Consider the following 16,143-nt stretch of genomic DNA (forward strand, 5'->3'; position numbering starts at 1 on the left):
CAGGCGGATTTCTGAGTTCAAGGCCAGCCTGGTCTACAGAGTGAGTTCCAGGACAGCCAAGGCTACACAGAGAAACCTTATCTTGAAACACCGACCCCCCAACCCCCAAAAATTAAAATAAATAAAAGCTTGTCCTCTTAGCCAGATGTGGCAGAAGAATAACTTTTATTCTTTTAATCCCAGAGGAATCAGGTGGATCTGAGTTCGAGGTCAGCCTGGTCTCCAAACAAGTCCCAGGCCAGCCAGAGCCACACACACAGAGAAACCCTGTCTCAAAACCTTTCCAAACAATAAAAGCTTGTCCACACACAGAGAAACCCTGTCTCAAAACCTATCCAAAATGATAAAAGCTTGTCCCCTTAGAATTTAAACATTGTAGTCTTAAACTACTCACATTTGCAGCATTTAGAAGCCATAAATTAATTTACTAGTACTTGAAAAAATCTTATTTGGCTTCCTTTGGTTTACAGATTATCTGGTAAATAAGGAAAAATTTCAAAATGTTTCCCTAGTATTTTTCTGTCAGACTATGTAAGTATGCTGTATGTTGTGCACACAAAGACCAAGGAGTTTCAGCTTTCACCATCAAAGCCCTCATATTTACTCAAGTAGAAAGACTTAGATATAGAGATGGCTATATCACAAGCTCTTGTGGGCTACACAAAATATCCATATAAAGCACTAAGCAAACAAGGAAGCACTGAAAAGGTAAATAAAGAGACCCCAGAAAAAAGATAAAGAAATCCTTAAGCAGTTTAAGAGAAAGGCTATTACAAGTAATAGCATGAACAGAAACAGGAAACTTTCTAAGTGTGTTATAATTATCAGCACTGCAGCAGTCAGGGCTGTGGGAGGTTAGGACAGAACAGTTGAGATGGAAAAACAGTAGATACTAAAATGGAAACTATGACTGCCATAAGGAGTATGAACTATACTTTCAACAACAACAAAATCTCTTTTAGGCAAAAGAATAACTTTTGCATGGGTTTGATAGCAGTGTGACAGATGAACTGAAGGTCTAGAGCCAAGAGCCAAAATAAAATTAGAGGCCCATACTTAGGATTAGTTATTAAGAGCAACTGGAAAAAAAGGTAATCAATCTGACCTGGGCTAACTGGATGGTGGAAAATGTGGAAAATGAATGAAGGATGACTCTTAATAGTTAAGATTAGGTAAGTTAATCAAAGAAGAGCTGCCCCTATCCCCCACAAAAGAAAGAAAAAAGTATTTGCCCCAGATGTCTCAGTGCTAAGAGAAACACTCATGGTAGTGACTTCTAGTTGTAAACTCTTACTAAGAATCAGGAGATACTTGCCTCTATATTTAGCTTTTTTAAAAATTAGAAAATTGTGGTTAGATATACTGTCAAGCTATTTAGCATCAGTACACCAAGCATTTCTTAAAATTAGAAAATTATACCTAAAAGATATACTGTCAAGTAACTGGAATTGGCAATATATCTGAATTGGAAGTATAATTTAAAAAAAAAAATAAGCCTGAGGAAAGTGTCAGTAATTACAGCTATTTTTAGCTAAATAAAATGTCTCAATATTAAGGAAATTTTACTAATATTTCAGTTTTGTGTATTTTTGCCAAAGCATATGTATCAAGTCACTTCTGAAACTCCCCTTAAAACAGGGATAACAAAAGAGGAAAGAAAAATAGCTACTGAACAATGTGTGCACTTTAAAACACAAGGGAAAACTTCTAACAATACATGGCACTCCTTATTTAAACTCTAAATTTTAGCCTGAAAAACAGACTTAAATTTTCAAAGTAAAGCTCTGAAAAGTTGACTTGCCAGAAAAGCTCAGGAACAACTTTCAAGCTTTGTTCTAAACTTCTATACTATCCAGCAATTTATCTGGCCATCTACTGCTACACATCATAAGACATCTATCCTTGAATTAAAGCTGAAAAAAAGAGAACAACATTTTTGGAAAGAAAAAATTCAATTATATGATTGCAAAAGTTTACCTGAGTGCTCAAAAGGGCAGGCTGTTAGCTGGGCATCAAAGGCAAGTGGATCTCTTAGTTCAAGGCTAACCTGGTCTACATAGACTCCCAGAACAGCCAGGAATAATACATAGAAAGACCCTGTCTCAAAAGAAACAAAAAAGAAAAGGAAAAAAAAGAAAATAAAATCGTTTAGGCTTTGAACTAAAAACAATCAAGACTGCTACCATTATCACCAAGGGTCCCATAGGCTCCAGCCAACTAAATTAGAAGCATGATCATTTTCTCATCCAAAAAGTAGTAATCATCAAATGCAGCCTAAACATATTCTTATTCTACTTATTACATCACCTTATAGGAAAATTAAGCTATTTATAGATATTAATGTAGTTAACATGTAAAAGGAAAATAACAACAACAAAAAGAGTGGCTTGAGAGATGGTTTAGCAGATAACACCAGATGCTCTTGCAGTACAAGAGTTCACTTCCCACCATCTATCTTCTAAGGGCAGCTCACAACCATGGGTCACACTACAGCTCCGGGAATCCAGCGCCCTCTTCTGGCCTCTGCAGGCATCCACATACCCACACATATACACAATTTAAATAAAGTCCTTTTTAATTTTTTAAAAAAATAACAAACAAACAAACAAAAAAATAGTGACTAGCTAAAACAGAGAGAGCACCCTGTTGTAGTTAGCACTTGATGTGTACAACACATTTGTAGTCCTGGAACCCAAGAAGCTGAGGCGAGACCATCACTGGAGCCCAAGAGTAAACCAGCCTTGGCAACACAGGGAAATTCAATCTCAAAACACAAATGAAATAAATTAAAAAGCATGAAAAGAGGGGAAAGAGTAAATATATGCTCACTATGTCATAAACAGAATGATGATACAGCATGAGTTCCAGGATGCCCTGAGCTCTGCAGTGAGACTCCTGTCTCAAAAATACATACAATAAATATATTAAGTCCTGGGTATAGCTCAGGAATAGAATACTTGCCTAGCATATGCCAGGTCCTGAGTATACTATAGGAGAATTCAAAGTTTAAGCAAAGTCAGAACTATATATAAAAGGGTTTTTTGTTGTTGTTTTCTGTTTTGTTTTTGTTTTGTTTTTTTTTTTTTAGATAGGGCCTCACTATGTAGCTAGCTCTGGCTGTCCTCTAATGCACTATATAGATCAGGTTGGCCTCAAATACAGAAATTAACCTGACTTTACCTCCAGAATGTTGGTATTAAAGGCATGCACCAATATGCCTCCCTCCTCAAAGCAAATTTTTTTAAATGACTATATGGTACCAATTAGGCAACTAGTTTAACTTGAAAACACTTAACACCATCTCAAAGCCTTGAAAATTCACTTTAATTCTACAAGTGGACTTACAAGAAGAAATAAGAAAATATTCTATGTCTGACCTCTGATGAAATTTATGCTTTTAAGTTAAAAACTATAAAAAGCCAGCAAATAGATTGATTATACAAATTAATGTGCAATCACTAAGTTCTTTAAAAGAGTAGTTATTTATTAGAGAAAGTTCTTCAGAAAGTCTTTCTGGTTTTCCTCCCCACTGAAAACAAATTACACAAAATCATTCTGGTTTTTGGTTTTGTTTTGTTTTGTTTTTTAAAGTATGTATGGCTATGTAGGTTCCAGAAAACTAGCTACAGCTCACATTTTGATGTCTCTTGGTAACTTATTTGGTAAAATTTCTCTTTACTCATGAGATTTAAATAACCTAAAACAAAATCAAGTCTAGCTTAGATGCCTAAGAATACTAGTTCAAGGAAAGATGGTTAGGGATATATCCTACCTTTGACTTGACTGGTACATCTAATTATAAACTTTCAACAAGGGATACATGCTCGGGTGTTCATGAATGCTATTTAAGAACAGTTTTACTTATAAAGGCTAGAATAATAATATGGAAAAGTAGGACACTCTCCCCACCCCCACCCCCGCCAAAATCCCCAATTTTTATAGGTCTTAGCAGTTCATCAGCATTCATTCTTATCTAAAACAAGAAAGGATGATGTCATGCATAACAGCTACCTGACTGGTAACTGAGATAAATCTAAGAACTGACAAAATTGGATGAGATTTAACTAAAGTAAAATACACACTTTTAAGTCAAAAAGTTATTTCTGACAATATCTTTGATTTATTTCAAAACATAATTTTAATGCCAGTAAGCTAGGTAAATTTGAAAATACCACATTTAATATAATTGCATGTAAATAAAAGCAATTCAAGTTTTAACCAAATTCCTTGCTAATGCAATTCCTTTTTCTGTTTCTTTAAAAAAAAAAATGAAAGAAAGAAAGAAATCTCAATTAATTATATAAAAACTAGAGCAGTGAAATTTATCTGACTTCTACAATCCTCCCATTTATTTTTTATTGGAAAATGCACCATCATCTACATTGAAAATTGAGATTTCCACTACTAACAACACTAGATGAGATTTTCCATTATTCCAAACACATTCTTTAATGCCTAGATGGTTTAATCTGGAAAACGGTGCCTACTGAATCAAGACCATAAACATGTTAATAATGGAAACTCAGCAAGTAGGCAGTAACACTCATAATCTGTCCATGAATATTAAACCAACCCATTCTAAAGTTAAAAAGCAATGTGCTTTAAAAAAAGAGTAACTTCTTGTTCGTATGTAGTTTCCTTCCATGTAACTACTGTTTTCTAAAAGTTAAAATGAATCAAGATTTCACTCTGATTTTTCATTTTTCAAACACTGAGGGCTGAATCTAGAGCCTCGAACTTTTGCTCTACCACTGAGCTGTTATTATCTCCAGCCCTCTTTTTACTCTATCTTGAGACAGGGTCTCACTAAGTTACCCAGGACAACTTTGAGCTCACTCTGTAGTCCAGGTAGGACTTGAACTTGCCACCATCCATCTGCATCGACATCCTAAGTAACTGAAATTTCAGACTTTCACCAGAGGGTCCTGTGTTATCTTTATTTTCCAATCATATCCCATTTGTAACAACTTTTCTCCCAAACAAATGGAAACGTATTTCCTAAAGCTCAAAAATACAAAATCTGATGTATACAGCGTTAAATGGGATGCAGTTACTGGCCTGGAGCAAGTTTAACTTTCTATGCACGAAAGAGAAACCTTCAGAGAAAGGAGTCCAGAAGCCGGAATGCCTCTACTTTCTAATTCACAATAAGAGTTTTGTCCAATTAGACAACACTGCGTTTTATTGTTGTTGAAGCTGCAAGGGTGGGTAGGGGATCTGCAATAATTATTCCAACAGCTTCCATCAAGTTACTTGCTACCAATGGAAGAAGTAGCAGTTAGGTCCCAAAGAAAATATACTCCTCCCCCTTCCCCCAAAATGTAGGCGTAAGCCTCACCGTCAGAAAATAAGGTCCATCAGCACCTCTTCCGAGAAATAGTTCCCTTCCCCCACCTTTAAGTAGCCACTTAGGACTGCCAAGGAGATCCATTTCTTTATTACCCGGTGCCCACTTGGAGCAATCATACACTAAAGCTGTTCTGAAGGGCCTGCCCTAATCCCATCTGAAACTGCTCAAGAGACTCAAGGGCCAGGGATAAACCTCGAGAAAAGGGCCGGGTTCTTTCTGACACCTCTTTCACACTCACCACCTCACCTCCCTCTAGCACGCCCTGGTATCCCATCCTCCGGCCGTAGTCCTGCAGGAACTGCCGGCCATAGCCGCTCAGGCAGCCCCAGGCCTCCGCCATGCCAGGACTCCGGGAAGCACCGCCCAAGCGCACCTCCCGACCGGCCGGCAGGGCACACAGGCCCCGGACGAGCCAGGCCTTGGCCTGCTCCTCGGCGCCGCACAGGGCGCCTGGGTCCGCTCCCTAAGCCGGCTCCGGGGTCAGATGGCGTGGCGGGGCCCCTCACCTGGATGACCTCGTTGACCTCCCGGATACATTCCACCATGTGCTGCAGGATCTGTTCGGCCGTGAGCACCTCGTAGCGGTAATCCTCCTCCTGCTCGTGTCCCGGGCCGCCGCCGCCACCGCCACCGCCGCCGCCGCCTCCGGGACCCAGAGCGCTGCCGCCGCCGCCGCCAGTCTCCCCGCACAGCAGTCCGTCCCGCTCCCCGCCGACGCCCAGCCCGGGCTCCACCAGCTCCACCTCGCCCAGATCCAGGTTATCATCGTCCGGCTCGTCCTCGTCGTCGTCCTCCTCCTCCTCGGCGCCGCTGTCCTCCTCGCTGCACTCCTCGTCCTCGTCGAACTCGTAGTTGTAGCCCTCGTCCGAGTCCATGGCGCGACGCGCGCGGGCCCGGCAGACGCTGGCCGCGGCGCGGAGAGGGCGGGGACGCCGAGGCCCCGGCTCTCGCTCCGGCTCCGGCTGCCGTCCGGACGCAGGCCTGGTTCCGGCCCCGTGGGCCGCGGCTGTTCCCCGGGTGCGGCGGTTGGAAGCGGGCGGTGGCGGCGGCGGGGAGGGCGCGGAGCAGGGCGGGAGGGAGCGCGGGGGCCGCTTGCTGCCGGCCTCAGTCAGACGCCGCTCCGCTCCGGGCTCGGACGGAAAACAGTCCCCTACGCCACCTCCGCGGCCGCTGCTACCGCTACTGAGCCAACAAAGGGGCGTGCGTCACCGCGCCGCGCTACGTCATCGCGTCGGTCCGCTGCACGTCACCGCGCCACGCCCCTTGGCCCCTGCGTAGTATTTGGGGAGACCCCACGGCCGAGCCCGAGGAGGACGGGAGCGCGGCGGTGGCCGGGATGCACTGAGAAGCTGTGGCTCCTTGACGTGAGGAGGCTGGGGCCTTCCGGTCGTGGGGAGGAGTCCGGGGAGCACCCGAGCGGAGGTTTTCGCCGCGGACCTTTCTCGCTTCCGGGCCTCACAGGCACATCTGACACGCCCTGGCTAGTTCCGGGAAGCCGGGAGCTGTGCTGCTAAAATTCCGGTTGCCCGAGTTACTGCCTGGAAGGTAGTAGTACGCGGGACCTCCAAGTTGGGTGACAGGTAGTTGGAGTGTTGCTGTCCACTCGTGTGGCTCTACAGCGGTTCTAGGGTCCCCCTGACGTGACGTCATAGTAAAGACTCAGTTCCTGAACTCATCTTGACAAGCACCTCTTGAGGGTCCAGAACAATGTGAGCAGTCCTGTTCCTCAATTAAGGCCATCAATTCCTCAATCACTAAGGGCCTTCCATAGATTAGCTCTCATTACCACTGAGTCCTAGTACCCAGGTTATAGCAGAGCCACCCGAGGCTCTAAAAATTAAAGTGTATATACCTTGTGGTGACATACACCTGTCCAGCATGCACAAAGGCCCCAGTTTCAGTCCCCAGCAATGGAGCAGAGAGGTTTTCTGATACATAATAAATCTTACATCACATGGAAGTTACAGTGATAATTCTAAGAAACAGTACAGGCAAACCACATCTACTAAGACCAAGAGAGACTGCTTATCTGGAGGTAGTGCAGAAGTGAGCTAGGTTGGTGGATGGTTATTTCAACAGAGGAGGATAGGAAGATGGCCTTGGGTCAAAACAGAAGGGTCACATAGTTACAAGGCTGAAGTTTAAAACTCAATCAGTAAATGGGAAATATTGGGCAAATTAGTTAGAGGTCATGACAAAGCACTTTCTGCCTTTCCAAGTCGGGGTTTATCTTGTTTTGTTTGCTTTGGACTTAATACCTTGAAAATAGGACACCAGAGCCAGGAAAGTGTTTTGAAGGAAGCAGAGGCATAAGAAATCTCCCTCTTCCAGTAACTTGAAGGATTGGCCAGTCTGAAAACCTATTAAAAGCTGAACCCTTAATAGATACAGTACTTAAGATATAGATTCTGTTTAGAAATTGTCTTTGAAAAGTGGAAAATATATAGATACATACTTATTTGTCTATTTTTGTTCTCAAATGATCGATTTATTTCATTACACACATACAAATATATATTTGTATATATATATATATATATATATATATATATATATATATATATATATATACACACAAACTGGGTTGAGGGCATGGCAAGTGGAGATCAGAAGATAACTTAAGGGAATTAGCTCACACTCTTCACTGATTAAACTCCAAGAGTTGGGTTATATCAGGCTACATGGAAAGTGCTTGTCTGTACCTGCTGAGCCTTTCTCGGTATGTTTGTTTTTTAAGTAGGATCTCATATACTCAGGATAACCCTTAACTCCTGACCTTCCTGCCCCTGCCTCCAAATGCTAGGATTTGAGACATGCACCACCATGCCTAGCTCAAATCAAAGCTCTTCACATCAGCTCTGGGTTATCTTGGTCCCTTGAGTCATTGTGTTTCTATTTAGCAATTATAACTTATTGCCACATCTGAGACAAACCACAGACACAAACACCCTTTGTTCTTCTCCATCCTGTTGTGTTATATCTATGGAAATAATTTAGGAATATTTGTGTATTCATTCATTATTTTATTCTTGTGACAAAATAACAGACAAAAGCAAGTTAAGGAAGGAGAGGATTAATGTTCATATTTTGAGGTCAAGGTCTATCCTGTCAAAGAAGGCATGATGACAGAAGTATAAGGCAGTTATCACTGTATCAGCAGGAATAAAAGAGAGAGATGTACAATAGTTTTTAGATCACTTTCTCTTTATAAGTGTAGGATCCCATCCTATGGAATGTTAGAGCCCACACAGGATGGATCTCTCACCTTAGTTATTGGATCTATAAATCCATAAAACTGCCCAGAGCTTTATCTCTTAAGTAATTCTGGGTCTATCAAGTTGATATTAACCATAACAATTTCAAGACTCAAAAACCCTTTGTGTCATCTTCCTTTAGGTGCTACAGTGGCTGGCCACTACCAGAAAAATGTATAGCAATATGCATTCCAAGTTTCAAACACAAAGCCAGCTAACCCTCAATACTACTAGATAGTACTGTTAAGTTTTAAATTTTGTTTTCATAATATGACTTCTTTCATACCTTAACTAGTTTCCTCAAACCTCCAACCTAGTAGTGTGGGTGGTGGTTCACACCTTTAACACTAAAATCTCTGAAGACTGGAGATTCAAGTTTGAAGCCACCAAGCTTGGGCTCCATGGAGAGACCATTTCTCAAACAAAAACTACCAGCAACAAAATTCACTCCACATTGCCTTTTCCAATCCTCTCAAGTACATAAGTTTAAGTTATACTAAAATTTGAAAACGTCTGAACCATGTTTAAAATTTTATCTTTGAAAATATCATCATCACTGAAATATGCTAATCAGCTAGATAATATTAAGGGATAAAGCCAGAGAAGGCAGATGAGGCAGGGTCCCTAGGGGAGTCATAAGCTATCCTAAGAAATTTACATTAGAGCGGTGGGAAGTTTGAAAGGGGTTTAAGCAGAAGAATAAAACAATATGATCCTTGTTCTGAAAAAGATAGTTGGGTGCTTCGTAGAGCATGGGCTAGAGTGACAGCTACTAACTATGAAACCAGCTCAGAAATCCAGGTGGAGAATAATGGCTTGAGTTCCCTTAAAGCACTGGAGATATGAGTGGTTAAATCTGGGTGTGATTTGAAAATAGGCCCAACATATTGAGTGACAGAGCACCGGCATACTTCTCTATGTCTGACTACAGATACAATGTGAGCCTCCTTACAATCATGGACTCCCTGCGGTGATAAAATTGTTTCTATTCAAACTATAAGCCAAAAAAATAAAGCCATTTTTTCCATGAAGTTGATCTTGTCAGCTATTATCTGTCACAGCAACAAGAAAAATGCTACAGAAAGTTGGTACCAAGATGCTGTGATAAGCTGTGTGGTTCTTGAACTTTCTAAATTGGCTTCAGGAGGAATTTGAAAGATTGTTGCCACTGTGGTCTAAAGAAACCCTAGAATGTTGTAAACAGAGCCTAAAGGGCCATTCTGGTGAGAGTTTGGGGAAAAAAGGAAGTCAAGAGAAATCTGTACAGTAGAGGCCAGGTTCATGAGGTTGTAGAGAGGATTGATACTCTTAATGTGTTAGAGGTCACTTATGTTGCACTCTAGCAAAGAACTTCAATACATTCTGTCTGTGTACTGAAAATTTTGAGTGAGGCTGAATTCTAAGGTAATAGACTAACTTGTTTGATATTAGAAATTTTAAGACAGTATAATCTATACAGTTTGGAACAGTTACTGCTCACTGTTCCAAGTCAGTGCTACAGTGACAGCACAAAACTGTGAGAAGTTTGTAGCCCAACTAAGAAGGGAATGTGAATTTTTTTAAAAAGATTTATTTATTTGTTTGTTTGTTTTATGTATGAGTGCTCTATCTACCAGTACACCTGCATACCAGAAGAGGGCATCAGAACTCATTATAGATGGTTGTGAGACACCATGTGGTTGCTGCAAATTGAACTCAGGACCTCTGAAAGATGACTCTTAACCTCTGAGCCATCTCTCCATCCAAGAGTGTGAATTTTTAGAAGTAGGCATGGATCAACTATGATTGTCAAATACATTAATACTAGCAAAAGAAACTTTCACCATGAACTGAGAATAGGGAACATGCCCTGAGGACAAGACTCCACCATTGGTGACTCCAACTTGTAAAAGTGCAAATTCACTTCAAAACATGAGCCTTAGTTGAGAATGCTATGGATGGGCTTCTTCCCTCCCTAGGGAAGCTTTTGCCTCTGAAGTTGAGCAACCAAGTTACAAGTTGAGAGGCAACTAAAGTGCTGTGGTTTTAAAAAAAGCACCTTATCACATTTAAAGCTGTCAGCAGACTTCAGAAACATCATTCATGGAGTTGTTTTTGTAGACATACAAAATTCAAGAGTTAAAGAGTCATTACACTACCATTTCGAAAAGCTGAAAAAGCCAGGCAACGGGAAGTAAGGTCTGAGTCCCCACAAGGAGACCATTGCATGAAACTGTCAGTAAAGACTAAGTTACAGTGGAGCCTGGCATAATGGCACACATCTTTAGTCCCAACATCTGAGAGGCAGAAATGTGTAGACCTCTGTGAATTAGAGACCAGCCAAAGCCTGTAGAAAGACCATGTCTCAAAACAAAGAAAGAAAGGAAAAGAAAGAAAGAAAGAGAAAGAAAGAAAGGTTACAGTGCGCTGGGCATGGTGGCGCACGCCTGTAATCCCAGCACTTGGGAGGCAGAGGCAGGNGGATTTCTGAGTTTGAGGCCAGCCTGGTCTACAAAGTGAGTTCCAGGACAGCCAGGGCTATACAGAGAAACCCTGTCTCGAAAAAAAACAAAAAACAAAACAAACAAACAAAAAAAAAGTTACAGTGGAGACCTTAGGGCCATGGAACATCATCTGAGGAAAGCTGCAGGTAGATAATGAAGACAGCTCAAAAGAAATTCTGCATGTAACTATAGGTCACAGAGGTGGAGGGGTGGGACTACCAAGCTTGTTGGAACATAGGTAACGCCAACATGAATCATTATGCTTAGCATGGAGCTGCAGGATTTGTTTTCCTACTGGGTTTTGGTATTATTTTGGTTATTCTTTCTTCACCATCACCACATTCTTTTAGATTGTGAGTACTTATTCTGTGCCATTGTGTATATTGGAAATATGTAACTTATTTATTTTATAGATAATCAGCTCACAATTGCTTTAAGTCTCAGAAGAGACTTTAAACCTTAGATTTTTTGAAATTTTTAATTGATTGACAGTATCATACATTTATATAATTAATTATATTTTCACATTCCCATTCCCATTTTTCATCTTCCTCCCTCACCAACCAAAAACCTTCATAAAATCTTTTGTTTTGTGTGTGTGTGTGTGTGTGTGTGTCTCACAGTAGTGGAAGGTTACTTACTGGAGCAAAAGAACACCTTATCAGTAGCTACACTATTGAAGAAAATTACATCTCTCTCAACAATAGTTGGCTGTTACTTGGAAAAGGGATTGGACCTCATTCCCTCCTGCCCCCAATCTATAATGAAAATGATCACAGGTCAAACCATGTGCAGGTCTTTGAGGATAAACACAACTGCAGTTCATGAGTGCAGTGACTATGCCATGTCCAGAAAATGACTTTTTGTTACACATCTTCCTATTCTCTAGTTCTTCCAGGTATTCCTCCCCTTCTTCAGTGATCCTTGAGCTTTAGATGGAATGATATAGCTGTCCCATTTAGAATGAGCCTTTGATGACTAGGAATAGAATGTTAAGGTTAAAATAATGTGTGTTGGTGTAGATTTGACGAGTGGTCCACTTGTGATGATCATCTTCGACATTAGTCTGGCTACAGTTGGAAACACCTAGTGGACACACTTCTGGGCATGTCTTTGGAATGTCTTCAAGAGAGGCTTAACCAGAGAGGAAAAGCCAAGCTAATATGGGTTGACACCATCCCATGGACTGGAGTCTCAGACTGAAGAATAAGGGAAGAAAAAAGAATCCAGCTGAATGCCAACATTCATCATTATCTGCTTCCTGACTACAGAAGCAGTATGATCAGTCACTTCATGCTCTTCCTACTGTCATGCCCCCTTTCCCATTATGTATTACACCCCCCACACTGTGAGCCAAAATCAATCCTTTCTTTCAAAGGGGTTAAAAAAGTAGCTCCTATTTATCTGATGTAATTGTCATCTCAGAGGCTTACTGCCTTGGTCTGCTATCCTGGGCCTAGTTCTGGAAACTTCTAGCCTCCATACAATCTATTATAGGCCTAGAATGTTTTCAGCCTCGGGGACTTACTGCTGAATATACTCACCCTTTCTAGTTCTTTCTGAACTCTTGGCTGGTTTAACTCAGCTGTTCTGGCTCAAACGCATCGCCAAGCTAACTGATCTAATCTGGCTTCTCTGAGCTTCTCAACTGTTCTGCTTGGCCTCAAACTAACTCTAGCATTCTCTTCTGAATTTACTAGCTCCTCATTTTGTAGCTCATTCTGTCTTCACCTGTGTCTGGCATATTCATTCTCTCTTTCTCTCTCTGTAAAACTGCCTCATTTCACCTTTTCTCTCTCTCTTAAGTAGCCCCTTTTTCCTCTCTCTTCTATGAGAGTTGGGCATATACTATTCTGTCACATCTTCTGCCACTCAATTAGACATCATTTTCAAACATGCATGATTTCTTCTACAAACTAACCCTGTCTTCATTGTTTGGGATTAAAGGTGCATACCAAGGGCAAGTCTTGTATTCCAGCCAGAGGGATTAAAGATGTGTGCCAAGACTGAGCCACACCACAACCAAAAACAGATTTTTTTTCAATAAATAACACAATCTTGGGGTTCACAGTATGATCAAATGTCCTGCAGCAAGGGGGTAAAATTTGCTTTAAGTTTGTACATTTATAGAGGAATCAACACTGCCTACAAGATTTAAGGTTAGAGCAACTAAGACAGCACAATGTTTTCTTATTAGGCATCAAGGTTGACCTATTAAGTAAGAATTCCATGTACTAATATTCAAAACAGAACATCAAAAAAGAGCTAGACATTGAGATGTGATTTTTATAAGGGTTGATATTTACTGTATTGAGAAGCAGAATAGGATAATGGTGAGGCACTTAAGCCATGAAGGAGATCAGAATGTACCTCTGTACTTCTAGTTGTTGTCTATAATCTTAAGAAAATTATTGACTCTTATGAGCTTTACTATAAGGGATCATAGTTCCTACTCTCATAGCAGTGGGAGTGTAGCTCTTTAATAGAGCATTTGCCTAGCATGAGCAAAGATCTAGGTCAAATTCCCAACAAAACACACACACACACACACACACACACACACACACACACTACTTGTATCAAATGAAAACTGTATTTAAAGTATCTGAGACCAGATGTACACTTTTTTTTTTTGGTTTTTCCAGACAGGGTTACTCTGTGTAGCCCTGGCTGTCCTGGAACTCGCTCTGTAGACCAGGCTGGCCTCGAACTCAGAAATCCACCTGCCTCTGCCTCCCGAGTACTGGGATTAAAGGCATGCACCACTACACCTGGCCAGATGTACACATTTAATCTCAATATTTAAGAGGTGGAGACAATTGGATCTCTGTAAGTTTGAAACCAGTATAAGCTAAACTGAGTTGCCAGAATAGCAAAGGTTACCCAGTGAGATCCTGTCTCAGAGAAGAAATGAAATATTAGAGTCAGTACCTGGCATATAGTTAGGTACTTACAAAATTACAACTTTAAAAAAATTGCCAGGGCAGTGGTATTGTGACTTTTTTGTCCCAGCACTCAGGAGGAAGAGGCAGAAAGATCTTTGAGTTAAAGGCCAGCCTGAACTACAGAATGAGTGCTAGAACAGCTAGGAGTACATAGGAAAATGCTGTTTACAGAAACAAAAAACTCCATCATAATCATCTGCAAACAATGGGAAAAATTGTAGCCAATTACACTTAAGCTTTTATATCATTTTAATTATGCTAATATGTATACACCCTAGAACCTCCTTTTTTGGGTATGCATGTGTAGTGTGTGTATATGTTTGCATACATGTGTGGTATATATTCATGTTTGTGTGTATGCAGATGTGTGAATCAAAAAATCATCAGTTGTCTTCCTCAATTGCTTTCCACCTAAGTTTTTGAGACATGGCTTCTGACCAAACTTGGAGCTCACCCATTTGACTAGGCTGGCTGGCTAGGGAGCTCCAGGAATCTGCCTATCTTCCCCAGTGTTGGGACTACAGATGCCAGCTGCCTATCTGCCTTCTCAGATGAGTAGTGAGGAGTAAAATCCAAGTCAGACACTAGACCAACTGAGCCATCTCCTAAGCCACCCCCGATTTCTAGAAAGGAAAATTCATCTTGTTTTTTCCTCAGAAAATTTCTCTGTGACCTCATGGGCCCTTTAAAAACTAATACAGTAAGCAGTATCAGAGTGCATCTGAATTTTTGGTTCTCCTACTCCAGGATAAGCTTTCATAATTAGGTTCTTGGCAATCGTCATTCCATTCATATTTGGAAACTATCTTAGATTGAGGTTAACTTATGGTGTGTGTTGTTATTTAAAGAAAACCAGTAGAACAGCTTCTCTAAAGTCCCAAATTGGCCAATGGATGACCTACATACATTATTAGGGATTTGGTTTTTTTTTTTTTTCTTTTAATGATTTGCTCTGAAAGGTATTGCCTGTGTTATTATTATCTCAAGTATGATGATTACTGGGTGGAAGTACAGTACTCTGTAAACAACAGGACATGGCCCCTAGAAAAAGAAAACAGATAAACTAATACTTCCTTGGTACAGGAAGGAATCATTTTTGATAACGCAGTATTCTCATTCCTGTATCAGAATGAGGTTTAAAAAAATACCAGCACTAGTCAGTGGAGGTGGCGCACACCTTTAAGGCCAGCACTTAGAAGCCAGGGGCAGGTAGGTCTCTGTGAGTTCAAGGACAGCCTGGTCTACAGAGTGAGTTCTAGGACAGCCAGGGCTACACAGAGAGACCCTAAATAATAATAATAATAATAATAATAATAATAATAATAATAATAATAATAATAATAATAATAAAGAAGTAAGGCTATTATTATTATTATTATTACAGAAAGAAAGACACTAGCTAGCCAAGCACAGTGATTCTTATCTGTAGTCATAGGTACTCAAAAGGCTGTGGCAGAAGTTTGAAGCCAGCCTAGACAACATTAACAAACCCTCACTAAGCATAGTTGCCCATGTAATCCAAGCAATTGGGAGGTGGAAGCAGAAGGATTATGAATTTAAAGCCAGCTTCTTCTATTAAAAAAAGACTCAGTCTCAAAAAAATAAACAAACACAAAACTCACAAAATAGTTATATATTTATTAAATATTCATAGAGTAAATCAGTACTTATGAAATGGTTATGAACTAAATACCAACAAGAAGAATATGACATGCTTTTTAGATACAACTGGAATAACACTGTAATTTTTCTAAGGCAGATAATAGAGCCATGAAATACTAAAGCCCAGAGTGATAACAGGTTACTAAAATAACTAACCAGTCCAGTAGCTCAGGACCTGATTTGGGGACATGACATTTGCAATGCTAAAACGAGTCCTGTAGTGACTATGCTTGAGTCACCCTATAGAGCACACCACTAAAATTTTGGTATGTAATTGGTACTAAAAAGCAGGTGGGGGAAAGATGCCTTGTTCTATTTATCAAATGTGTTTCAATACAGCTTTTTTCTTTTTTAAAAAAAAGTGTGTGTGTGTGTGTGTGTGTGTGTGTGTGTGTGTGTGTGTGTGAGAGAGAGAGAGAGAGAGAGAGAGAGAGAGAGAGAGAGAGAGA

The 16,143-nt window shown here is 40.6% G+C and overlaps 1 protein-coding gene across 1 annotated transcript in view; it reads right to left on the reverse strand.

Annotated features, from left to right (window-relative positions):
* The window catches only part of Arih1 (ariadne RBR E3 ubiquitin protein ligase 1), a 103,282-nt gene extending 96,750 nt beyond the window's left edge, over positions 1–6,532 (reverse strand). Inside the window, exon 1 of the mRNA XM_021206018.2 lies at positions 5,857–6,532. Coding sequence (XP_021061677.1) covers positions 5,857–6,225 — 369 coding nt within the window. The 5' untranslated portion in view covers positions 6,226–6,532. The remainder of the gene's footprint in view (positions 1–5,856) is intronic.
* Between the last annotated feature and the right edge of the window lie 9,611 nt (positions 6,533–16,143).

The sequence above is a fragment of the Mus pahari genome, chromosome 10 (assembly GCF_900095145.1).
Source record: "Mus pahari chromosome 10, PAHARI_EIJ_v1.1, whole genome shotgun sequence".
Classification (NCBI taxonomy): Eukaryota; Metazoa; Chordata; class Mammalia; order Rodentia; family Muridae; genus Mus; species Mus pahari.